Genomic DNA, 26,255 nt, shown 5'->3' with positions numbered 1-26,255 from the left:
GAACTGCAGCACGCCAGGCCTCCCTGTCCATCACCAACTCTTGGAGTTCACCCAAACCCATGTCCATTGGATCAGTGATGGCATCCAACCATCTCATCCTCTTGTCATCCCCTTCTCCTCCTGCCCTCAATCTTCCCCAGCATCACAGTCTTTTCAAATGAGTCAGCTCTTTGCATCAGGTGGCCAAAGTATTGAAATGTCAGCTTCAACATCAATCCTTCCGATGAACACCCAGGACTGATCTACTTTAGGATAGACTGGTTGGATCTCCTTGCAATCCAAGAGACTTTGAAGAGTCTTCTTCAACACCGCAGTTCAAAAGCATCAATTCTTGTGTGCTCAGCTTTCTTTATAATCCAACTCTCACATTCATACATGACTACTGGAAAAACCATAGCCTTGACTAGATGGACCTTTGTTGACAAAGTAACGTCTCTGCTTTAAATATGCTGTCTAGGTTGGTCATAACTTTCCTTCCAAGAACTAAGCGTCTTTTAATTTCATGGCTGTAGTCACCATCTGCAGTGATTTGGGAACCCAAGAATATAAAGTCAGCCACTATTTCCACTGTTTCCCCATCTATTTGCCATGAAGTAATGGGACCAGATGCCATGATCTTCGTCTTCTGAATGTTGAGCTTTAAGCCAACTTTTTCACTGTCCTCTTTCACTTTCATCAAGAGGCTCTTTAGTTCTTCTTCACTTTCTGCCATAAGGGTGTGTCATCTGCATATCTGAGGTTATCGATATTTGTCCCGGCAATCTTGATTCCAGCTTGTGCTTCATCCAGCCCAGCATTTCTCATGATGTACTCTGCATATAAGTTAAATAAGCAGGGTGACGATATACAGCCTTGACGTACTCCTTTACCTATTTGGAACCAGTCTGTTGTTCCATGGATGTTAGAATTGGACCATAAATAAGACTGAGCATCGAAGAATTGATGCTTTTGAACTGTGGTGTTGGAGAAGACTCTTGAGAGTCCCTTGGACTACAAGGAGATCCAACCAGTCCATCCTAAAGGAGATCAGGCCTGAATATTCATTGGAAGGACTGATGCTGAAGGTGAAGCGCCAATACTTTGGTCACCTAATGCGAAGAACTGACTCACTGGAAAAGACCCTGATGCTGGAAAAGATGGAGGAGAATGAGATGACAGAGGATGAGATGGTTGGATGGCATCATTGACTCAATGGACATGAGTTTGAGCAAGCTCTGGGAGTTGGTGATGGACAGGGAAGCCTAATGTTGTGCAGTCCATGGGTTTACAAAGTCGGACATGACTGAGTGACTGAACAACAAGAGCACGACAACAAATATCATTATTATTAAATGTACCAACCCATTTTCAAAATTCAGAATTTGATATGATGAAAAGGATTTCAGGAATTTACCTACTATAGGTCACTCTACTTGCATTATTGTTTTTTATTTTTTAGGGGGAGGGAAAATTTCATAACATTTCTAAATTTCCAGAGGTCTAAAATTTACCATTCTTGGTGAATTCTGTAGGCCAGGAGTTATCACAAGTATCTATTCCATAGTCTTATTATTAGAGTGATTTAGGAAGCTTTCTGTTCTTAACCTGTAGACTCTGGATACACTGCACAAGGAAGGATGTCTATCATCAAGAGTGTCAAAAAATTGAGTGCTTTTTTAAAAATGAAATACTTGCTAAACCATCATATTAAAAGTGGAAAATAAAAGAGAAATAGCATTTGAATTGGTCTTTATAGGTGTATATATATATAACTTATTTTTATTGTTGCCTGCTACATGCAGGCTTTCTCTAGTTGCAGAGAGTAGAAGCTCCTCTTGGTTGCAGTGTGCAGGTTTCTGATTGCAGTGCTTCTCTTGCTTTGGAGCACAGGCTTTAGGCTCAAGGGCTTCAGTAGTTGCGGCGCACAGTCTTAGTTGCTCTGAAGTATGTGGGATCCTCCTGGACCAGGGATCAAACCCATGCCCCCTGCATTGGTAGGCAAATTCTTAACCACTGGACCACCAGAGAAGTACCTTGAATTGGTCTTAAGTGGCTTGTATGAATGCCTCTCTTCCAAATCCCTACTTTTCTAATGCTTTCATCATTTTGGATGCTTTTCTCTCTGCCATTCATTTCTTCAAAATACACAGAGGCAAAATGTAGACAGCACTGTCAAATAGATGCACATATAGAAGCAGTTCCTTAATTAATGATTCTCTTTGTACAGCTTAAAATGAGTTGCTGTGTAATACTTAAATGATGCCTTGGTTGGAATGGTGGAATACAGAAGGCAAAGGATACTTGTTTGGTTCATTGTCACCTTTGCAGGGATACTCAGATTTCTTAGATAACTAATCCAGGAATTTTTGTTGGTACTAGAATTCATTAGATTTATGGGGAATAAGGTGAGGAAAAGATGCAATAATTTTTATATGCAGAAATGTCTTCCCATTTTAAAACATGTTTCTTGAAGAGTTTATAAATTAATCTGTTACTAAACTAGCCAACTAGGTTAACTATTAAATTAATTGGGGTGAAGTTTTCTTTCACAATGCTACATTAAGAAGACAAAACAAAAGTTTATTTTTAAAAAGTCTCTTACTGAAAGAAATTTAGCTTATGACAAAGCAGTTAAGAACTAATGCTCACCTAAATATATCTTCTTTTTAAATAGTCAAGCAAGATAATTTATTAATTCTACTTTCTCAAATACAATTTATATGGAATATTTATATCCTTAACTTATTTTATGAGTTACTACAAAATATTAGCATTTTTCATAAAAGATTTCAAATATTGAAGTCATATTATCCTATTCCAGCAAGTCTAGAAGGCTTTACAGGCTTTGTGCATTTAGAAGCCCTTTCGCCTTTATTGTGCCATCGTGCTCAGTCATAGCCAACTCTTGGCAACCCCATGGACTGCAGCCCACCAGGCTCCCCTGTCTATGGAATTTTCCAGGCAAGAATACCAGAGTGAGTAGCCATTTCCTCCCCCAGGGGGTCTTCTCAACACAGGGATCAAACCCGCATCTCCTTCAGCTCCTGTGATGGCAAGCAGATTCTTTACCACTGAGCCAATGGGAAGTGAAGTGATTGGAAACAGTCACTATGATGAAGGATTTTGTTTTTGTCATCTGTTTTCATATAAAACATCTTTTTAAAAAGTTGTGCTACATATACACAATGGAATATTACTCAGCCATAAAAAGGAATGTATTTGAGTCAGTTCTAATGAGGTGGATGAACCCAGAACCTATTACACAGAGTGAAATTAAGTCATAAAGAGAAAGATAAATATCATATTCTAACGCATATATATGGAATCTAGAAAAATGGTACTGAAGAATTTATTTAAAGGTCAGCAGTAGAGAAATAGACATAGAGAATAGACTTATGAACATGGGGAAGGGGGAGGAGAGGGTGAGATGTGTGGGGAGAGTAACATGGAAACTTACATTACCATATGTAAAACAGATAGCCAACAGGAATTTGCTGTGTGGCTCAGGAAACTCAAACAGGGGCTCTGTATCAACCTAGGTGGGTGGGATGGGGAGGGAGATGGGAGGCAGTTTCAAAAGGGAGGGTATATATGTATACCTATGGCTGATTCATGTTCAGGTTTGACAGAAAACAGCAAAATTCTATAAAACAATTATCCTGCAATAAAAAATAAATTAATTTTAAAAAAGCAAAACATCTTTTCTAGTAGATACCTTGACCATATTCAGGTACTTCAATGGCATCATAATAGTGGGTTCTTATTCATGAACAGAAATCATTTTAAGATTTAGGAAATTTATATTATTGACTTTTAATATCCAAGGGGATATGAAAATATACAAAAGAGATAAAATTATGGAATATTAGAAAAGAATGGTTTGATGTGTGAAAATATATTAGAAAAGATTATTTGACTACCTCCTTTGAGTTCTTATTTCTTCATATCCTAAAACTCTAGGCCTCTTTTTCCACCTTCATTTTGTATCCTTCCTTGGTATCATTGGCCACAGATCTAAAAAACCAATATTGCTTGTGCTAAACCCTGTACAAAAAACTAATTTGTTCCTCATTTGTATAATTATTTGCTTACAAGCTATTTCTTCTGTTAAGCCTTAAGCTTTTGAGGAAGAGTTGTCATCTGTGTTTGAAATTTGTTAGTTTCTTAATTAAATAAAATATTGCTTCATATATTCAGTCCATAAACATTTTATAGCCTTAAATGGTCAAGGCACTATGCTAGAAACTGTGAATGTAAAGATTAAGTAGACATAATTCTGCCTTAGGATGCTAACAGTCTGGTTGGGGAGAGTGAGATATAAACAGATGTGATATAATAGAGCTATACATAGAATTTTAACAAAAGTGAGTAGAAAGGGAATGAATTCAAATCTAAGCTTGGTAGAAGGTGTCAGGGAAGGCTTCTTGGGGTGGGGAGTCCCTAAAGGTTGTGCCTAAAGTCAAATCCTGTAGGGCAATTAAGCAAATGAAGTTGTTGGAGTGAAAGGATACAGAAACAACATTCCTGATAGGAAAAAAAAAAAACTCAGCCTTGATAAAGGCTGGAAAACGCAAGATGAATTAGAGTATACATGGACCTTAAGCAGTTTGGTGTTGAGAATGAGCTTTAAGGTAAGAAATGACAAGTGAATTGTTTGAGGACATAAGAGGAGACCAATTCAAGGAAGTATTTATAGACTTCTATGTTGGCTGAATGGAGAAGGAAATGGCAACCCACTCCAGTGTTCTTGCCTGGAGAATCCCAGGGACAGGGAAGCCTGGTGGGCTGCCGTCTATGGGGTCGCACAGAGTCGGACACGACTGAAGCGACTTAGCAGCAGCAGCAGCAGCAGCAGCATGTTGGCTGAAAGTGTTAGTCACTCAGTCGTGTCCGACTCTTTGGCACCCCATGGACTGTAGCCCGCCAGTCTCCTTTGTCCATGGAATTCTCCAGGCAAGAATACTGGAGTGGGTAGCTATTCCCTTCTCCAGGGGATCTTCCTGACCCAAGGATCGAACACAGGTCTCCTGCATTGCAGGCAGATTCTTTACCGTCTGAGCCACCAGGGAAGCCCCAGGCAACTAAGGCACTTCTTTCGAGCCAGAATCAAACCAGCAACCTAGGGATGTCCACATTCATGAAGTCTATAGGCCTCCACTCTACCAGTTGAGCCATCAAAGGGTCCACTATGCTGCAGGAACTGGAAAACCATTTCAGGGCTAAAAATCAGGATTGAGGTCATACTGGCATTTAACCATCAATCCATTCATTTATTGATTTCATCCATGTCAAGATATACTTTTCTTGTTTACTTTTGAACTTTTAGTCCTTAACACATAGTATGTACCTAGTAAATATTTATTACCATTTAAGTACAACTAATGAATACTTATTGTGTACCTGTAATTAGTGCCTCTGGAAGCTGAGTAGAGAATTCATTTCTTTAGCAGAATACTGAAGCCTGGGAACCTGGTTGGTAGGTTTTCCAGCAGTAAGAAATGAAAACCTAGGAATTAAAAAAACAAAGTTTGTAACTGATCAGCCATGAAGGATTAAAGGAAGGGAAAGATCAAGGATACTTCATATGTACAGCATAGGTAACTGGGTGTCACCAAAATTAATAGAAATACTGGGAGTAGAAGTGAGTCCAGCAAGAAGGGTGATTAATTAAATTTACTGTGAAGATTGAACTTCCTATGGGACAGATTGTGGGGGTCAAAGGAGTTGTCCAAAACAGTATGAGGAATATAGCCTAGAGTCATTGACTTAAAATAGTTTGTGTAAGGTCCTTGGACCAAGAGATTGGATAAGATCATTCAGATAAGGGAAATCAAATGAGAAAAGCCAAGCACCAAGGATTAGACCCAAGGAATATCAATATTTAAGGAAGAAGTGAAGGGAGGTAGAACAGCCTATTGCAGAAATAATAAAGTCGGTGTGAACAGGTTATGAGGAAAACCAGAAAAGCACATTATAAGAAAAGTTGGAGAGTGTAGTGTAGTTTGAGAAGGAGGGAGTCATTAACAGTATCAGCTGTTACACAGCAGTGTTCATTCCAATTTGGCAAATCAAAGGTCATTATTTCCAGGAAAGTTTATGAATTGAGAATTAAATTGTAGTAGAAGGATTTAAGATTATCAATGACGACAAGTTTCCAGCAAGTTAGATGAGAAGAAAGAAAGCAAATAAATTACTCCTTACTAAGGGATTTTGGAGTCTAGATAATTGGTTGTTTTTTAGAATAGAAGTTAACTGTGCGTATACTTAGGGACATGGTATGAATAGATTCTTACCTTGGCATTTGAGGTGCTTCACAGACTCTAACCAACCTTCTGAATATTTCTTGATACTGTATGTCATAGGTTCAACTGCAGGCTAGTTCAGAAAGACATTTTATTCATTCATTTCTCTGATCCTTATTTTTAGGCTCAACCATTGATTCATTCAGCAAATATTTATCTAATATCTACTGTGCACTAAGCACTGCAGTTTTAGACTTCTCTCAAGGCAATGGCACCCCACTCCAGTACTCTTGCCTGGAAAATCCCATGGATGGAGGAGCCTGGTGGGCTGCAGTCCATGGGGTCACTAAGAGTCAGACACAACTGAGCGACTTCACTTTCACCTTTCACTTTCATGCATTGGAGAAGGAAATGGCAACCCACTCCAGTGTTCTTGCCTGGAGAATTCTAGGGATGGTGGAGCTTGGCGGGCTGCCGTCTATGGGGTCGGACAGAGTCAGACACGACTGAAGCGACTTAGCAGCAGCAGCAGCAGCATGTTCTCTAGTTATTTTTTATTCAAAGCCCAACTCAATCAAGACCAGCCCCTCCTCTGATTCTTCCTTCGGTTATTTCAGCTCAAATAAATCCCTCTTTTCTTTGGTAGTTGCTGCCTTTCTTATTCATATAATTTTAATCTTGTGGCTTTGATTCACTTCACTTTCCATATTAATGGCTTATTTTGTAATTGAAAGGGTCATGAAGGCAAGGAGAACTGGATCTTTTATTACTTTGTAACCTGTATGCAATTTCTGACACATGCTAACTGAATGAACATTAAATGAATATATCTATTTTGAAAATTTAAATATATATTTGTATTATCCTCTATAAATGTGATACTTTTCTTATCACAATAGTACTATAGTACTTACTGTCTATGAGAGCCTGAACATTTATTTTTAATTTGTAGAATGAGAACAATAATCTACCTTACTGAATTGTTCCGAAGATTAAATGAGATTTTATACACAGATCAGTAAATATATTCATTCATATATGGAGGGATTTATATGTGTATATTTATATGTATATATATGTAAAATATTTTAATGCTGCCAAAAGTCAACAAATATTAGTTGCCCACATTTCAAATCAGTGGGAGCATAATGAATAATTCATAATTGATGTTGGAACAACTGATGTTGAAACACTTTGAGTAAAAAAAGGATTTTTTTCCCTAAACCACATCTGACAATAATGTATAAGCCCAAGTGCAAGATTTTTCTCCCCGCTCCCCGTATCTCTTTTCTCCCATCAAACTGGCCATCAAATGTGTCTCCCCCATCCTATATGTTCCTTCCTCTCTTTCTCTTATGATTAGTTTAGGCCATTATCATTTCCAACTTGATTTACTGCAGTAGTTTTTAACATGTCTATTTGTCTCCAGCCTCTCCCTCTTCCAATCGATTCTATCCCTTGCCACAAAATTGATCTATCTAAAACACAAATCAGACTGTGTCACTTTCCTGCTTAAAACCTTTCAGCAACTTAAGGTTGCCTTCAAAGTAAAACATAAGACTCTGCAAGATGTATTCTACCTGCTTCTTTAGCTGCAGAGCTTAACATTCCCTTTCTGCATCAGACACACTGAGACTATTAAAATACCCCTGGAAGTATAGGGGCTACACGGATAATGGCCGTTGTTAACACGGGGCTGTGGATAGCATGGGGCTCCTTCCAAGCAGAAGGAAACCACACGTTCATCTGTTGGCCCAGGAAATGAAAGAAAGCAACTTCCTTTGAAAATTCTATCTCTAGTGTCCTTTTAGATTGAGGGCAAGAGGTGAAGGGGGAGACAGAGGATGAGATGGTTTCATGGCGTCACTGACTCAAAGCACGTTATTGTTGTTCAGTTGCTGAGTCATGTCCAACTCTTTGCGACCCCATGGACTGCATGCAGCACACTAGGCTTCCCTGTTCTTCACCGTCTCCTGGAGTATGCCCAAAACTCATGTCTGTTGAGTCAGTGATGCCTTCTAACCATCTCATCTTCTGTCGTCCCCATCTCCTCTTGCCTTCAATCTTCCCCAGCCTCAGGGTCTTTTCTAATGAGTCAGCTCTTTGCATCAGGTGCAGTGGACATGAGTTTGAGCAATGTCAGGGAGAGAGTGAAGGAGAGGGAAGCCTGGTGTCCTGCAGTTCATGGGGTCACAAAGAGTCTGATACAACTTAGCGGCTGAACAACAACAAGTGTCCTTTTGAACTTCATCTTCTCTTACGCTCCTGTAGAACTCCCTCCACTGGGAAGTTAGAGTGGTGGGAGTAGGGGCTTTTAAGTATTAATCTGAGAAGATTATTAATAAGAGCAGTCCTGGTTGCACTAAGTAATGGAGGCTTATTGTGTGACTTTTCAGAAGACATGGAAAGTAGGTGGTAAAAGGATCCTGAGAGATAATTTGTGGTGAAGTGCCATTTTTTGAGATAGTTTAACAAATAACCTTCCTCAATGCTCTTTCCAGGCTAATCTACCCTACCTTCTTCTTTTCTGGAAGTTTCCAGAGTGCCTTTTGCACTGTTCTACTTTTCTCATTGTATCCCTGGAATGGTTTGTTTACATGTTCATTTCTGTAACTTTTTTAGGAACTCTTCTAGGGCAGGGATTGTGTGTGTGTGTGTGTGTGTTTGCATTTGTGTATACGTTTTAATTTTTATAATGCCATAGACTTTCCAGATCATTTATGTTAGTTCAGTGGATGAAAGGGTTTGTGAAGGTGACCCTGAGCAAAAGCATTCTTGCTTTTGGCAATCTTGTTATTGTTATTCAGTCATCAAGTAGTGTTCAACTTTTTTGTGACTCCACAAGACTAGTGCCTGCCAGGCTCCTCTTCCTCTGTCCATGGGATTACCCAGACAAGGATACTGAAGTGGGTTGCTGTTTCCATCTCCAAGGGATCTTCCCAGTCCAGGAATCAAACCTGAGTCTCCTTCATTGGCAGGTGGATTTTTTACCACTGAGCCACCAGGGAAGCTCTTTGACAATCTTCCTCAACCTAAATAACTCTGTTGTTTTTCTTACTCTGTATATAGGGAAAAAAAAAGAGTCTCTTCAATAGTATCACTGGAAAGAATTATTTTCTAAATATTCATTACTTTTTACTACTAACATATGTAATATGATTTCTGAGGGGTTATTGGGTTATTTACTATTAGATATATCATTTATATCAATAGATACTCTAAACTAGATTGTATTTTGGAAACTATTGATTAACATGCCTCAGTGTATTTTTCAACTTTTTGAAAAATTTTAGTTTTGAGCTAGAATTTTCCATACTTGGCTCAAAAGAAGACACAAGTTTGGAAAGGCTCAAGGAAAAACTGTTTAAATGGTTAAAAACCTAGGAAAGAGTAGAAGAAATTACTTTAGGTGAAAGTCAATTTGAATAACTTACACATGGTTAAACTTTAAAAGTCAGAATTTTCCATTATCCAGTTTTTTACTAAGTAAGTATCTCATGAAGTATTTACAAAACAAACCAGTTGTAACATTTTTAGTACAGTTTATAAAGAGATGGCATAAATAGATGACAGTATTTACTTCTGTAAAAGATCTTTTTCTCCCCAGCAGTTTCTGAATTTCTCTTTCCCCATTAAGAACTATCTTGACCTTGTGTTGAAGTCTTATAGATTACGTGTCCACTTCAGAACACTGACACGTGCATATAATACATTTTGAATCTCCTTAATTGACTTAAATTGTTATATTGGCCTTTTTCACATTTATGGTGTTTGTATTTACTTTGTAACTGGGGCAGATTTCAATCAAACTAGTTCTTAATGTTTTCAGTCTGAAACATTGATAATAAAGTACATATGCTTCAAGTTATATATGTTAGTATGTTGAATGGAGATAGGTGCATTAATATGGTGGCTTAGACACAAACCTTTTGAAATTAGTTGATAATCCTATTTCTGATCTTATGTTTATCTTGAAACGGTGTGATTACAGGTATATAAGGGTAACAGTACTCTTTTTAATTCTTGCTGCCAGTTTTTTTTTTTTATTTTACCAATTCACTTTAACATCAACTACATTGATATGAAGTTGCTTATGGCAAACATATTGTTTAGTTTGCTAAGGCTGCCATAGTAAATTAAAGCAAATTGGTTGGTTTATACAACAGAAGTTTATTTTCTGACAGTTCTGAAAGCTCAAAATGCAAGATCAAGTTATCAACAGTATGGATTTCATTCTGAGGCCTCTTCTTCATTTGTAGATGGTTGTCTTCTCCCTCTATCCTCACACAGTTGTCCTTCCTTCTGTGTTGCTTGTGTTCTCAGCTCTTTCTATAAGGACACCAATCATATTGGATTAGAGCCTACTCATATGACCTTGTTTTATCCTAATTACCTCTTAAAGGACATATCTCCAAATACAGTTACATTCTGATATACTGGAGATTAGGACTTTAACATATAAAGTTTGAGGGGACATAATTCAGCTCATAACACACACATACATTATTTAGCTTGCATGTGTATATTATGTTTACACATTAATACATGTACAATATGGCATATGAATAACATTATAGTTATGTACATATATATGCATATTCAAAAGAAAGATAGCCATATTCATTTTATTACTATATATTCATGGATGTAGAAATGAAAAATAATATTCTAATATGCATGTTCATTTTTAAATGTTACGGAATAGTGTAGATTTTAACTAATGAGTTTAAATTAGCATGCAATACTCTATTTGTTATTAAGAATTATATGCTAATAGTTGGAAAGTGCTCTAAACACCTATGTGGGTATTTGCAATCAACCCAAATTTATGAGTAATCTGTATCCCTAGGTTAGAATTCAGAGTCATCTTTAAGATCTTCTGTTACGTAACCCCTTTAATTAAACTTGGTAAACCTTCATTTCATATCCATTGCCTTTTTGTAGCCAAATATCTTCCAGTCCGGATTACGAAAAGTTTCCCAGATCCCTGCTTTCTGTCTCTTTTCCTTTTATTCTATAAGCTGTGAATTAAACTGGTTTTCTCTCCATTACTTCAGCATATCACACCCATGCTATGATACATTTCACCCTTCCTAAAACATCTCCCCCCACACCTGCAAATCTTCAAGGCCACACTCACTCTTATTTTCACCTTTTATTCTTTAAATATTGAAATCTGGAATTAGTTCTCCCTTAAGTCCTATAGCACTGATGGTCACCTCAAATAAGTTCTTTTCTAAGAGAGACTTATAGTAAATAGATAGAGACAAATACTGTTTGTTTTGTTGTTTTTGTCTCCCATAAAAACCAGCAGAGTTCTAGTCATGTGGTAGATGATGTAAGTGCTTATTAATTGATTTTCAACAAGTAAATTATATAAAATGAATTATCACTCTGAAGAGCACCATAGCCTCTAAACTTTTGCTGTCATTACTTTTAACATAATAATCATTAAGTAATATAAGTGAATGGTACAATTTTAAGTATTTAAATAGTTTAATAGTCATAATATTTGCTGTTTGCTAGTTTAAATAAATGCAGTTGCAAATATCTAAACTTCTTTATAAAATCAGTTATAGTATCTTCTGGATTAAATATTTAAAATTCCAAATGATAAGTAAAGCCTTGTCAGATAACATCAGTTGGCCTTTTTCCTGTATCACCATTTTCTTCTCTATGTACAACTTTTCTTATTAGTATATAAGTGTAGTATCATTTTTACAAATGGATACCTTTCTAGTAAAATTTTCTTTATCACTCATCCTCCAGTACCTATTGCAAAGTACGTCACTGAAATTGTCTTGTTTTAGCACTTCTGCAGTGCATACAAATAGTCTGAAAATCTTGTTAAAATTTAAATTCTAATTCAGAAGGTTTATGCTTGCTACTTTAATAAATTCTCCCAAAGCTTAGTGGCTTAAAATAAACAATTGTTTGAACACAGCCATATTCCAGCTGAGTCTTTCACATCCTTGCAAATCAAGGTGTTGGCCTGGGCTGCAGTCATCTCTAGGCTTGACTTGGGGAGAAATCCACTTTCAAGCTCCCTCCCTTGGTTGTTGTCAGCCACCTCCTTTGCTTGCTGTTGGCTGGAAGACATCAATCCTTTGCAATGTGGTCTTCTCTATAGGACAGCTCCCAGTATAGCTACTTGCTGAGAAAAGGGGTGGTGGGTGAGCAAGCAAGACAGAGCCAGAGTTTTTTTGTAACCTAGTGTCAAAAGTAATATCACATCACTTCTGTGTATTCTGTTCGTTAGAAGGTAGTTACTAGGCCCAGTCCATAAGGGGAGGGAATTTCACAAGGACATAAATACCAGGAAGTAAGAGTCACTGGGGCTTCCATCTTAGAGGCTGCCTGCCACCTTAGGTTTGGGGTACAGCCTGAAATTATGCTGGGCTTCCCCGGTGGCTCAGTGGTAAAGAATCCACTCTCTGTGCAGGAGTCACAGGAGACTCAGGTTCAATCCCTGTGTTGGAAAGATCCCCTGGAGGAGGGCATGGTGACCCACTCCAGTATTCTTGCCTGGAGAATCCCATAGAAGACGAGCCTGGTGCTCTACAGTCTATAAGGTTGCAAAGATTCAGACATGACTGAGCAACACAGCATGAACACGCGCATTACAATTCGGCTAACAAACTCCTCGGTGAGGCCAGTGCTGCTTTTGAGAGCTTCACTTTGAAAAGCAAGGATCTACACTTACTATATTCAATTCCTATCTTCTATTCATTCTCTACATATCACACTCACTCCAGTTAGGCTTTCTTAACCCTTGCTCCATTGAAATTGCCCTTGTAGAGGTCTCCAATGACTTCTATATCACCAAGTCCAACATTTTAAAAAATTGATTACTCTTCCTGAAAATCTTTCTTTACTTGGCTTCTGGAACACCAAATTTACATTTCTCCTCTGTTTTTCTGTTAGTTAACTATCTTCCTAACTATAAATGTTAGGATATCCCATAATCCAATCTTTGGATCTCTTTCTTTAATCTATAGTTAACACTTGACTGGTTATAGCTTAATTCAAGATATGTGCTGACCACTTTCAAATTTCTGGCTCCTGTGTGGATTACTCCTCTAAAATCCTATTTATCAAGTTCCTCAATGAATACCTCTACTTGGAGACTGATCGGTATTTCAGGCTTGAAATGTCCAAAACAGAACGCTTTATTCTTTCCCCTTCATTTTCCTCCCACATAGGCCCAACCTGGCAGTTTTATCATCTGTGTTTGCAAATCCAACAAATAGTTCCACTTTCTAATCAACTGTCCAGTGAAAAACCTGGGAAGAATATTTGAGTTTTTTCTAACTCTCATATGTAAACAATCATTAAGTCCTGTCAGTTTTGCTTCTTAAATACCACTTGACCTTCTCCATCATTCTTTATTCCAACATCACCACCCTAATCTGAACCATCAACATAAATTATACAGAGTTCTGCATGATTTTATTATTTATGACAGCTTCGAACCTCTAGCCCAAGGGATTTTACTCAACCCATCTTTTTTCCATGTTCATGGTTTCTTTTTCCCAGTAGGACAAAATTTAGATTCTTTATATTGTTCAGTTCAGTACAGTTCGGTCACTCAGTCATGTCGGACTCTTTGCGACCCCATGAATTGTAGCACACCAGGCCTCCCTGTCCATCACCAACTCCCGGAATTCACTCAAACTCACGTCCATAGAGTTGGTGATGCCATCCAGCCATCTCATCCTCTGTCGTCCCCTTCTCCTCCTGCCCCCAATCCCTCCCAGCATCAGAGTTTTTCCCAATGAGTCAGCTCTTCACATGAGGTGGCCAAAGTATTGGAGTTTCAGCTTTAGCATCATTCCTTCCAAAGAACACCTAGGACTGATCTCCTTTAGAATGGACTGGTTGGATCTCCTTACAGTCCAAGGGACTCTCAAGAGTCTTCTCCAACACCACAGTTCAAAAGCATCAATTCTTCGGCGCTCAGCCATCTTCACAGTCCAACTTTCACATCCATACATGACCACTGGAAAAACCATAGCCTTGACTAGACGGACCTTTGTTGGCAAAATAATGTCTCTGCTGTCTAGGTTGGTCATAACTTTCCTTCCCAGGAGTAAGCATCTTTTAATTTCATGGCTGCAGTCACCATCTGCAGTGATTTTGAAGCCCCCCAAAATAAAGTCTGACACTGTTTCCACTGTTTCCCCATCTATTTCCCATGAAGTGATGGGACCAGATGCCATGATCTTCGTTTTCTGAATGTTGAGCTTTAAGCCAACTTTTTCACTCTCCACTTTCACTTTCATCAAGAGGCTTTTGAGTTCCTCTTCACTTTCTGCCATAAGGGTGGTGTCATCTGCATATCTGAGGTGATTGATATTTCTCCCGGCAATCTTGATTCCAGCTTATGCTTCTTCTAGCCCAGCATTTCTCATGATGTACTCTGTGTATAAATTAAATAAGCAGGGTGACAATATACAGGCTTGACGTACTCCTTTTCCTATTTGGAACCAGTCTGTTCCATGTCCAGTTCTAACTGTTGCTTCCTGACCTGCATAGAGGTTTCTCAAGAGGCAGGTCAGGTGGTCTGGTATTCACATCTCTTTCAGAATTTTCCACAGTTTAGTGTGATCCACACAGTCAAAGGCTTTGGCATAGTCAATAAAGCAGAAATAGATGTTTTTCTGGAACTCTCTTGCTTTTTCCATGATCCAGCAGATGTTGGCAATTTGATCTCTGGTTCCTCTGCCTTTTCTAAAACCAGCTTGAACATCTGGAGGTTCACAGTTCATGTATTGCTGAAGACTGGCTTGGAGATTTTGAGCATTACTTTACTAGCATGTGAGATGAGTGCAATTGTGCGGTAATTTGAGCATTGTTTGGCATTGCCTTTCTTTGGGACTGAAATGAAAAGTGACCTTTTCCAGTCCTGTGCCACTGCTGAGTTCTGCAAATTTGCTGGCATATTGAGTGCAGCACTTTCACAGCATCTTCCAGGATTTGAAATAGCTCAACTGGAATTCCATCACCTCCACTAGCTTTGTTCGTAGTGATGCTTTCTAAGGCCCACCTGACTTCACATCCTGGGATGTCTGGCTCTAGGTGAGTGATCACACCATCATGATTATATTGGTTGTGAAGATCTTTTTGGTACAGTTCTTCTGTGTGTATGTTTATATTGTACATAAAGTCATACACAATCAGCCCTCTCATTCCCTCTCCAGTCCCATTTATCTCTACTTCCCTCCCTGTACTCTATATTTAAGCAGTTCAAGAATTTAGCTATGATATAACATTCCCATTTGACCTTGAGTCTTAATGAAAATTATTTTCCTTCCTGAAATGCTTCCCTTCTTTGCCTGGCTTGCTTTCACTTAATTCAGGTTTCAGCTTAACCATGACTTCATCCTCGAGGATGTCTTTGACCTTTTAGACTGGGTTTGAGGCACCCACAGTACAGTCCATAGCATTGTATATGTGACATTTACTTTCTTTTATACTAATTGAGTTATTCTTTGTCTTTTTCTCCCATTAAGCCGTAAAACAAGATTAGGGTAAATAAATTCAGGTATTTTGAAGCCTGAAACATGTAATTTTGGGGACTGTATTTAAAAATAAAAACTATGGAAATTACATATATATATGTATATATATGATCTACATTATGGGCTTCCCTGGTGGCTCAGTGGTAAAGAATCAGCCCACAGTCCTTGGGTAGGGAAGATCCCCTGGAGGAAGGCACAGCAGTCCTCTCTAGAATTCTTACCTGGAGAATCCCATGGACAGAGGAGCCTGGAAGGCTACAGTACATGGGGTTACAAAGAGTCAGACATGACTGAAGTGACTGAGCACGCACACATGATCTACATTATATACATACATATATATATATATATTTTATAAATATTTTATAAAAATTTTATATTTTATATTTTATAAATATTTTATAAAAAGGATCACAACAAAGTAAAAAATTAAGGAAGCTGACAGATATAAAAATATATGACCCTGTGAACACACTGCTAGGAGCCCTTTCCAGAACCCAAAGCTTAAGCTTCATTAAATTTCCAGTAAATACACCTCTTGACATGAGTCTTCTTCAAAGTTCCATTTCTAGTGTCAACAGCAGTGTTTAACACAAATCAGGTACTCAATAAATATTTTTGAATGAATTATTAACTGAGTTATTTGCAGTTATATTTCTATACATTTGACATACAAGTTTTTCACAAATTATAGTTCTACAAAAAGCTTTATATATTAGAAAATTGTTCTTACAGTTATTATTTTCCATTTTTGCTACAGTTGCATTTCAAATGACTAATAATGTACATATCTGTTAGCATATCACTGGGCTTTGTGCAGATATCTTTTGTACCTCTTTACTGAGTGGAAAAAATTTATTATTTGCATCAAAAAATCTTCTATAATATGTGTATATATGTATAGATGTTTGTGTATGTCTGTTTTTTTATAGATCATCTGTATTAAAACTTTAATTTTTAATTGCTTAAATTTTTTAGTGTTTTAGATATTCCCATAAACAGAAAGCCTTTGGGGAAAACCACCTATATTCTTTTTCTTTTACAGTATATTTTTTAAACATTTGTCTCTGGAAATAAAGATAACTAGTACTTTACATCAGAGAAGGCTGTGGCACCCCACTCCAGTACTCTTGCCTGGAAAATCCCATGGGTGGAGGAGCCTGGTAGGCTGCAGTCCATGGGGTTGCTAGGAGTCAGACACGACTGAGCAACTTCACTTTCACTTTTTACTTTCATGCATTGGAGAAGGAAATGGCAACCCACTCGAGTGTTCTTGCCTGGAGAATCCCAGGGACGGGGAGCCTGGTGGGCTGCCGTTTATGGGGTCACACAGAGTCGGACATGACTGAAGTGACTTAGCATAGCATAGTACTTTACATAACTTTTAAAAATGCATCAGATTTTTTCTTTATAATGAGTTTGTCCATGGAACATTATTTAAGAGGTTATTTGAATCAAGACAGTAACATAGCATTCAAAAGATAAGCTGCTTGGCCTAAATATTGAGAGTTTAGTTTGTTTAAAGTAAAATTAAGTTTAGTTAAATTCTTTTTATAATAACATTTTAAATTTGCTGAGGACTTGGTGTGCTCATATCAAGATTATCAGGTGTGATGTGTGTGTGTGTGTGTGTGTGCGTGCGTGCATGTGTGTTATAAAGTGCAGCCCTCTGATCAATGCGCACTTTTTCCTCCCATTTTCCTAAATACATCATGAAAAAAGGATGAGGTTTCCGCCTTAATTGCTTGTGCCTTTTATTCACATTCCTCTCTCAGCCAGAATTGTGAAAAGAGTGTTAGTAAAAAGCTGCACAATAGAGCTTTTCATTAGGCCTAGGCAAGGCACACAAAAGAAGGCTTTTGGAAAGAGTGAATGCAGGAGTTTAATTTGCAGGTGGAGAGTAGATAAAAGGTGCTGACGCCTCTATTATTCTCTTACGTAGGTGACCCTTACCCTGTACAGCTGATCCCAACTACCATGGCAGCTGCTGCCGCGGCAACACCAGGCTTAGGCCCACTCCAACTGCAGGTAAGTCAGGAGACAATACACTGGAGACAAAGGTTAAGTAAATATCGAAAACAGCTATTATCCTGTTAATGCAGAATATAACTGACTACGGATATTTGCCTCACACTTTTTTGTTTTTGAATTTATGTGTACTGATTCTCAACCCAAAGTTGGTTTTTTTTTCATTTTTAGTCCTGTTTTCTGTATTAAAGATAACTTGTAATTTTTTTTTTTATTGCCTGGTATGATTTAACAAAATGAGCTGTAGTTTTACTTTGATTACTGTATGTCATAATTTCATCACAGAATGGTCTTCATCAAGATAAAAAGAAGGCAAAAGCTACAAAAGATATTCAGATACTTACAGATCAAGACAGCTTAACAAAAATTACATTTAAAATTATTCAAGATGCTCAGTATTTTTGAAGCACTCTGTAGATCTCTTTATTTTCTTGCTGATGCCAGCTCAGTTGGATAAGCAAGAATAAGTAGACCAAATAAGTAGATGCCTAAATGAACACAACTTTATCCCAACATCCACTTTTTTTGGCCCAGCAGAAGCTATATTCCCCTATATCCTTGAATGTCAGTGATAACTCTGTCAGATGCCCAAGTGATTTTAGAAATTTTGTCTCTGGAGTTGGAAAGAATATCAATTAAATTATATTAAAGGTATCTTTCATTAACTGTTTAAATCTTTCAGTCAGCATCCTACCACCCTTGTTTCTGTTGTTTGGGACTTTATAGTTTTACACAGTTAATGGGAATAACAAATCATCTAATAATAGGATTAATCTCCCCTTGTGAGAAGTGTTATATTTTCCTTTGCTTGAAAGACACAGTATGCTGGTAAAGTCAAGCATGAAGCCCTCATGCTTTACAAAATTAAGTTGTATTCATGAAAGTGCATTGTCATGATAGATGACCTTAGCCTATAAGGAAAATACAGTTTAAATTGTAGCATCAAAAGACAGATGCATCTGGTCGGCACAGGGAATTGTCAGAAGACGTGGTGAGTTTCTGAGAAACTGGTTGAGTCTCGCAGGAGGGGAACACAGGAGGAGCTGAGACATACTGTGTTCTACAGAGGTTAATAACAGTCATTCCTATTCTACCTTTTCTCCAAAAAAATCGGTGGTGTGAGTTTCTGTTTCTTTGAGCTGGAAATAACTTTAGGAAGTGTTGGAACCATGGGGACAATAAAAGTAACAACATTTGTTATCCTTTGAAATCTGAAAAATAACTACAGTACAGAGAAGTGGCTATAATAGGTAAAACTAAAAAGAGTAGTGGGATTAAAGGAAGAGGGAAGAATATCCAGCAATAGATTTGAATGTGGAAAATAGGAGTTTTAGAGATCTAAGCTGTCAGTTTTCAAAACAAATTAGACATTCTCATTTTCTTTCACCATTGGATCAGTGATGAGAGGGAACAAGGCAAGCTGGAGGTATTGCCTATGTTTCATTGTTATATGCCAGTAGAAACCGGCTTTGCTAGGTATCAGTCCGAACTTACTTTTCTAAAAAGAATAGTATTAGAATATTTTTACACAAATTAAGTTTTATTTCTGCCCTTATGGTATGATATCAGATTCCCTTAAAATGTAAGTATATGAAACTGTGTTTATCACAAAACAAGAAAAAATACACCAAACATATTTGCTTTTGCTTCAACTATGGTAAAGAATCTGCCTGCCATTGCAGGAGATGCAAGAGATGCAGGTTCGATCCCTAGGTTAGGAAGATCCCCTGGAGGAGGAAATGGCAACCTACTCTAGTATTCTTGCCTGGAGAATTCCACGGACAGAGAAGCCTGGTGGTCTACAGTCTGTGGGGTCACAAAGAGTCAGACATGACTGAGCACAGCACAGGGCAGGGCAACTAAAATTTGGTCTATAAATGGGATAAAGATATTTTATGTAAGGTGGCTGTGTACACATGAAAATATATGCATTTTAGTTAGGAACTCAGTGTGGGCTTCCCCGGTGGCACTAATGGCTAAGAATCCACCTGTAAACGTAGGAGATGGAAGAGACTCAATTAGATCTCTGTGTTGGGAAGATCACCTAGAAGAGGAAAAAGCAACCCACTCCAGTATTCTTGCCTGGAAAATTCCATGCGCAGAGGAGCCAGGCAGGCTACGGACCATGGGGTTGCAAAGAGTTGGCCATGATTGAGTGACTGAGCACATACAAACCAACACTGTGGAACAATAAGAAAGTTAATAATCCTACCTTTTCATGATAAGCCGTTAACTTCTATTAAAACACCAATACACACACACACACATACATGCTTTTTGCTTGTGATTAAAAAGAAGTACTCAAATCCGAATACGTATTTCAAGCACATGTCATAGCAGAGATTCTGGCTTTTCCTCGAAGGGGACTTACTCTCACCTTTGCTCAGGTGCCTGCACCAGCCTACTTTTCTACTCCTGTTCCTAACACTATCTTCACAGATCCGTAACTTCAGCATTCCCCAGAGTTGCGAAGGAGACCTGCATACTCTTCCTTCCCTTGCATTAAAACAGCATCCAGATTCTTCTCCACAGACCTTCCCAGACAGGGCAGGGAAAAGCTCCCTACAATGTCTAGGCAGAAGTCTTCTCTTAACCCTAACCCAACGTTCACTCCAGTCTTGTGAACCTACTTCTGTGAAGCTTCATCTCAGTGGAGTATAATATATGAGCCAGTTTTAATTTTCTCCAAACTCTGCTTTTAATTATACTGATAAATCTGCATTTTTCCATCACTTAATAGTACCTGGAGCAGACTACATCACTTTTGAGTCCCTTTCAGTAACTAAGATTATCTTTCTTTTATGGAAATTCAGTCCCATGTTCTTATGCTAGGTTCTCTGGTAAGGCTTTCATACAAAGATTAACTCATTTAATTCTTATTGCAACACTTTGTATTATGTCTTAATAACTCCATTTGACAAGAAAACTGGGTCACAGAGTCCAATATCCATGTTTTTCCAAATACAGGAGATTTTTTTTTTTTCCCAAGGCCAGTATGTTTCTTTTATTATTACTTTTGTTTGATTTAAGATGGTTGAATGATTTCATTTTCATTCATAAGCATTACAATAATTCCCATGCAAAAACCAAGACTGCATATGCCTGATTTCAATTGGCCAAAATCTACCCCGTGAGACTGGACATTCAAGATCAAAGTGTTGCTTGACCTTTCCAACAGTAGACAGCACAGTAATCCTTTGAGAGATGGGCAGGCCCCTGGCCTCCCAAACACTACAGTTTGAAATGAGTCCATACCAAAACAAGGAACCGGTGCCTTGCAGCACCTAAACCTGGCTAAACTTTAGAGATGTTGCCCTTCTTTAGACATTTGCTTGTAACTCAGTAACTTGGTAATAAAATTATGACAATAAGGCTGATTAATTGGTACTCATACAAACCCTATATATGCATTGCAATACTGAAGGAAATAGGATTCATAATGACAGCTGTCTACTTCAGACTCTGAATTTTCTATTTCATAACTCTTTACACAGATATGTGTTGATTCAAGCTTCTCTTTTTGAACATCTAAATCTAAGAAAGGACCCTATAAATATATTTCTACTCACAGTTGACACTGTTTACCTACCATTCATTTTCTTTTGAAATTATCTTTTGTGCATAATTGTTCACACTTGGAAAATAATAAGTAAAACCAATAGCCAAGACCTTTATTAAAGAAGAAATAATGTCAAGTACAGTAGTCTTAAAAGACAAGCAAAATGACATGTTTTAAATTAGACCACTATTTATTACTTAAATATCACTTCATGTTCCTGGATAAAATAAGAAAATATTTTTCATGCAGTAAGAAATACTTTGGGATTCCGTGGTGGCTCAGATGGTAAACAATCTGCTTGCAATGCAAGAGATCCAGGTTTGATCCCTGGTTTGGGAAGATATCCTGGAGAAGGAAATAGCAACCTGCCCAAGTATTCTTGCCTGGAGAATCCAATGGATAGAGGAGCCCGGTGGGCTATAGTCCATGAGGTTGCAGAGTCAGATGCTAGTGTCCAACTAACACTTTAACTTTCACGAAATACTTTACATTAAAAAATCACCTTACTATATATACATTTTAGGAGCAATTAAAATAGTCTCTGTGCATGCTTGGTCATTCTGTCATGTCCAACTCTTTGTGACTCTATGGACTGTAGTCCACCAGACTCCTCTGTCCGTGGCGATTCTCCAGGCAAGAATACTGGAGTGGGTTGCCATTTCCTTTTCCAGGATATCTTCCCAACCCAGGAATCGAACCCACGTTTCCTGCAATTTGCATTTCAGGCAAATTCTTTATCACTGAGCCACCGGGGAAGCCCCTAAAATAGTCTAAGTCTTGTCAGATTTTTATTTTTATAGAGAAATATCAGTAAGAAAAATGATAATCTGAGTTGTGTGTAAAACATACAAATTAACGCTGTGCTCAAGCACCATTTTATTTATTTCTGTTATAACAAAATATCTGTCCTTGTCTCCTCTGAGCCTTTTCATAAGCCTTTCCTGAGTTTCAGATCCATATGTCCAACTATTTGTTGGCAACTAAGAGGAAACATAGATATTTACACGTACAATAAACTGACTACAAAATAGACCTGACCACTTATCTTCCTTGCCCCCTGACCTGCTCATTCTTTGATCTTAGCAAATGGCTCCATTCCATCTGTTTCTCAACCCTGGAAAGCATGAGCACCATCTTTAACTTTTCTTCCTTCTTCCTCTGGACCTATATATTCATTATCTTTCTATTCATTCTACCTACTAAATACATCAATCATCTTGTTTTGGGTTTGGTTTTTTTTTTTTTTTTTTGCATATTAACTGTCACTTTGTGAATCTTGCTACCCTCATAGCTTGCATAATAAACCCCAGTAGCCCCTGAACTGGCCTTTCAGTCCTCATCTTGCCCTCTTTAGCACACTCTCTCCTGTATACTTTTGTCAGAATGATCTTTATGATTCTAATCATGGCTTTCTCCTACTTAAATACCTTAAATTACATGGTGTTTTCAAGTTCTCTCTCCCTTCTGAATCTTTACATGTGGTATTTTCTCTTTTGGGAACCCCATCACCCACCTTTTTCTTACCAAGCCAACTCCTACTTATCCCTGAGATTGCAAATGAAAACCTCACTTTTTCAGGGAAGTCATCATTGTCTTCAGGTCTGGATTAATGTAGCTCTTGTGTATGCCTAGAGTACACTGTATTTTCCCTCTCATGGCACTTGTGGAATGTGTTCTAAATCCTACTTGTTGGCTTCTACCAGATGGCGTAATCTATGAAGTGATTGACTCACCCATCATTTGCACTTAACCATGTACTTTAAGTATTTAAGGGACTTAATAAGTATTTAAGAAACTAAAGGATGAAGAATTAATCTTAACATTACACTTAAATTATGTATCATTAACTCGCTACTCTTCTTTATAATAGTGGATTTAAGCAGAATATTAATGATTAATTTTCCATATAAATTAATATTCATCTTTGTGGAAACTCTACACGCCTAGCACCATATTTGGCACTACAGTGTTTAAAAACTGCATTTATAATAGTTCCGCTCTACACTGCCTCATTCACTGTGCTCCAGCTAAGTAGATCCTCTGCTGTCCCTTGACTTGCCAAGGTATGCTCTTACTTTAGAATTTTACATTACCTGTCCCCCTGCCTGGAAGGCTAATTCACTTCATTCAAGAATTTTCTCTAATGTCCCCTCTCCTAGTCTTGGTCGAAGTAACCTCTTGAAATCATAAAATAACCCTCCCAGAGATACCACACTTCTATTTCCTTATTCTGCTTTTTTTCTGAAGCACCAGTCATATTCCCAGGATGGGGGAGCCTGGTGGGCTGCTGTCTATGGGGTCGCACAGAGTCGGACACGACTGAAGCGACTTAGCAGCAGCAGTCATATTCAAACATACTATATAACTTGCATAGTATGTTCCTTTTTTATTATTTGCCTGTTTCAAATAATGGAGGGAATGTCGTTTTGTTGTTGTTGAACAAAAATGTGTCTCAAGTGCTTGGGAAAATGCCTAGAAAGTAGGTGGTATTCAGTACATAGTAATCAAATGAAGAAACTGTCATGAGCTAATGGTCATCATCATTTTTAATAAGATAACAAAGCAGTATATGTTTAATTTCTGGGATAAATGATATTAATTTATATACCATGGAACAATATGTTTTCTCAACCCTCATTAAAAGATTCTTAGTATATAAGAAAGCCATAGCTCTATCTCTTCTGTTCCTTCCTCCTTTTATCTTATTTATAAACATGGGCTGCTGAATAAAGAATGTGTTTTAGCATTTATTACAGTTTATATAATTCATTTACATCATAATTTGCGAGAAAAAACAAACATTTCAACATTAGTTTATTTCTACGTTGTTTGTTAACATGTATACAGACGTACATAAGAATATGAATTGCTAGAGGTGCGTTTGACTCAGTAGGACTCACTGTGACAACACTAAAGGGAATTATTTCCAAATGTGGAGAGATGTATTATCAAAATACTAACTGGCCAGTTAGCAGTCTCATATACTCTTTACCCCATTCTCTTTTTTCTTCCCCTACTCTTTTTTCCTTTTCCCTTCTTCTTCAAACTACTTATTTTTCTTCCAAGAGCCAAGGATGCCTTTTGATATTTGTTCTCCTAATATTGTCTTTTTTAAAGGAGGGATATTAACTTACATAGAAAACTAATCTATCTTCATTTCCACATTAAGAAGTGAGTATAATTATTTAAGCAAAATAAACCTACATTTTGAATCTTTTAGACATTTGTGACTAGATAAAATCAGTTAAGCAAATTGTCTATAATTAATGAAACCAGATGATGGCAATAGTCCATATAACATTTATTTCTCATATTTATTGTCATTAATTTGCATTTTACTTAATGGGCATCATGAACTTTTTAATAAATAGTAAGAATTGTAGTGTAGGATCCTATTTCTGTTTCTTAAACTAGGTTTCTAAGATTGGAAATTAGAAGGAAATATTTATCCACTTATTTCTCACTTTATAAATACCATATTTGTGTTGGCCAAGATGGTTGCCACCTGTTCTACCTATAGGAAGCCAAAAATGTCGACTCCAACCAGTGATTAATAATCCTAAGCAGGGGAAAAAAAGGTTGAAATTCTTTTTGGATGTACATATTTTACTCAACTGAACAAGTAGCGTTCATTCCAGAAATTTTATTAAATTAATTTACCTTTCACTGATTTTAGTAGGCTTATTTTTAAACTGTATAATAATATTTTTGGAATAAAGACTCAAACTTACAGTTGTCATAAATGAAATCCCACAGAGCTACAGTTCCAGCAACCCCTAATATCAGTAGCATGCATCCTCCAAGACACAGAAAATGATAGATGACATGTGATCAGAGGAGAGAATGAATTATATAGAATATCAACTAAAATCAGTCTTTTTTTTCCTAGCTATCAAAGGTACATGGAAGTCATGGCAGAAGTGGCTTCAGTTTCTCTCTGGCCAAAAGTAGCAACAAGATAGATGTGGATGAAAAAATGAAAAGTTCATCTTTTTATCAGCCTCCTGCCAGTCTCTGAAGGAGGTCAATAATTATGACAGGACACAGACAAATGCTTCATATTTCCCAGAGCACTATAGTGCCTGAGCATGTCTTCATGTGTCTGACCAAAAGAAACCCCCAGAAAATCAATAAGGAAGAAATAACCATATGGAGAGGTCTAGACATGAGGCTTTTTACCTTCTTATTGAAGGAATTGCTTACAAGATTAATTCTTGTAAAGTACTCATCTTTATCTGCCTAGACGCTCTACCATTCAGTTTATTTCTCAGGTCACCATCATTTCCACACCAGGTGGAACATGATCAACTGCTCTTCATTTCAGTCGCAACCCTGGTGTGTTGTTTGCTGTTGGACTTCTGTCTGCATGAGTGAGTTTTCTTGCAGGTTAAAAGAATGAATTCCCTCCTTTCCTCTCCCTTCGACCCTGAGCCTGCAGGGCAGACAGACAGAAGCACACATATGATTAATACAGCACAGCTGCAAGTGTGAGTCATTTGCATATGTATTAATAGAGGCAAAAAAACCCCAACAACAATTAAATTATATACAGAGACATTCTGCATACTAAAGAACTTATGTAAATAGGCCTGAAAAAGTGCAGCCAACATTTCCCCTGACTTCTCCAAGCCCATATGGGCTAGAGTCAGAACCCAGCAGTGTTCAAGCATCTCCTTTAAGGAAAAACCTGGTAGGAGCTGCATCCATAGTTATTACCACCCCTAGGGTTCCCAGGAGCTGTCTGACATTTGCACAATGGAGACGGTACCGGCAGTGTCTCTTTCACACTATTCCTGTATTGCCTTGTTTCCAGCAGTTTCATGGTGTCGTCTCATTACGTGCCAACAGAAACATCAGTACACATGCGCCTTTCCACACTGTCCATTTTTATTGTAATGACCAATTAAATGGTAAACTTTAAAATTG

General features: G+C 37.6%; 1 protein-coding gene across 15 annotated transcripts in view; it reads left to right on the top strand.

Moving 5' to 3' along the window:
- The window catches only part of SOX5 (SRY-box 5), a 1,171,960-nt gene that overhangs the window by 1,023,072 nt on the left and 122,633 nt on the right, over nucleotides 1–26,255 (top strand). For all 15 annotated transcript variants that reach the window (XM_027541542.1, XM_027541545.1, XM_027541540.1 and 12 more), the window contains one exon: nucleotides 17,685–17,770. In XM_027541542.1, the coding sequence (XP_027397343.1) occupies nucleotides 17,685–17,770 (86 nt within the window). The remainder of the gene's footprint in view (nucleotides 1–17,684; nucleotides 17,771–26,255) is intronic.

The sequence above is a fragment of the Bos indicus x Bos taurus genome, chromosome 5, assembly GCF_003369695.1.
Source record: "Bos indicus x Bos taurus breed Angus x Brahman F1 hybrid chromosome 5, Bos_hybrid_MaternalHap_v2.0, whole genome shotgun sequence".
Taxonomy (NCBI): Eukaryota; Metazoa; Chordata; class Mammalia; order Artiodactyla; family Bovidae; genus Bos; species Bos indicus x Bos taurus.
This window is presented reverse-complemented; position numbering and strand designations above follow the sequence as displayed.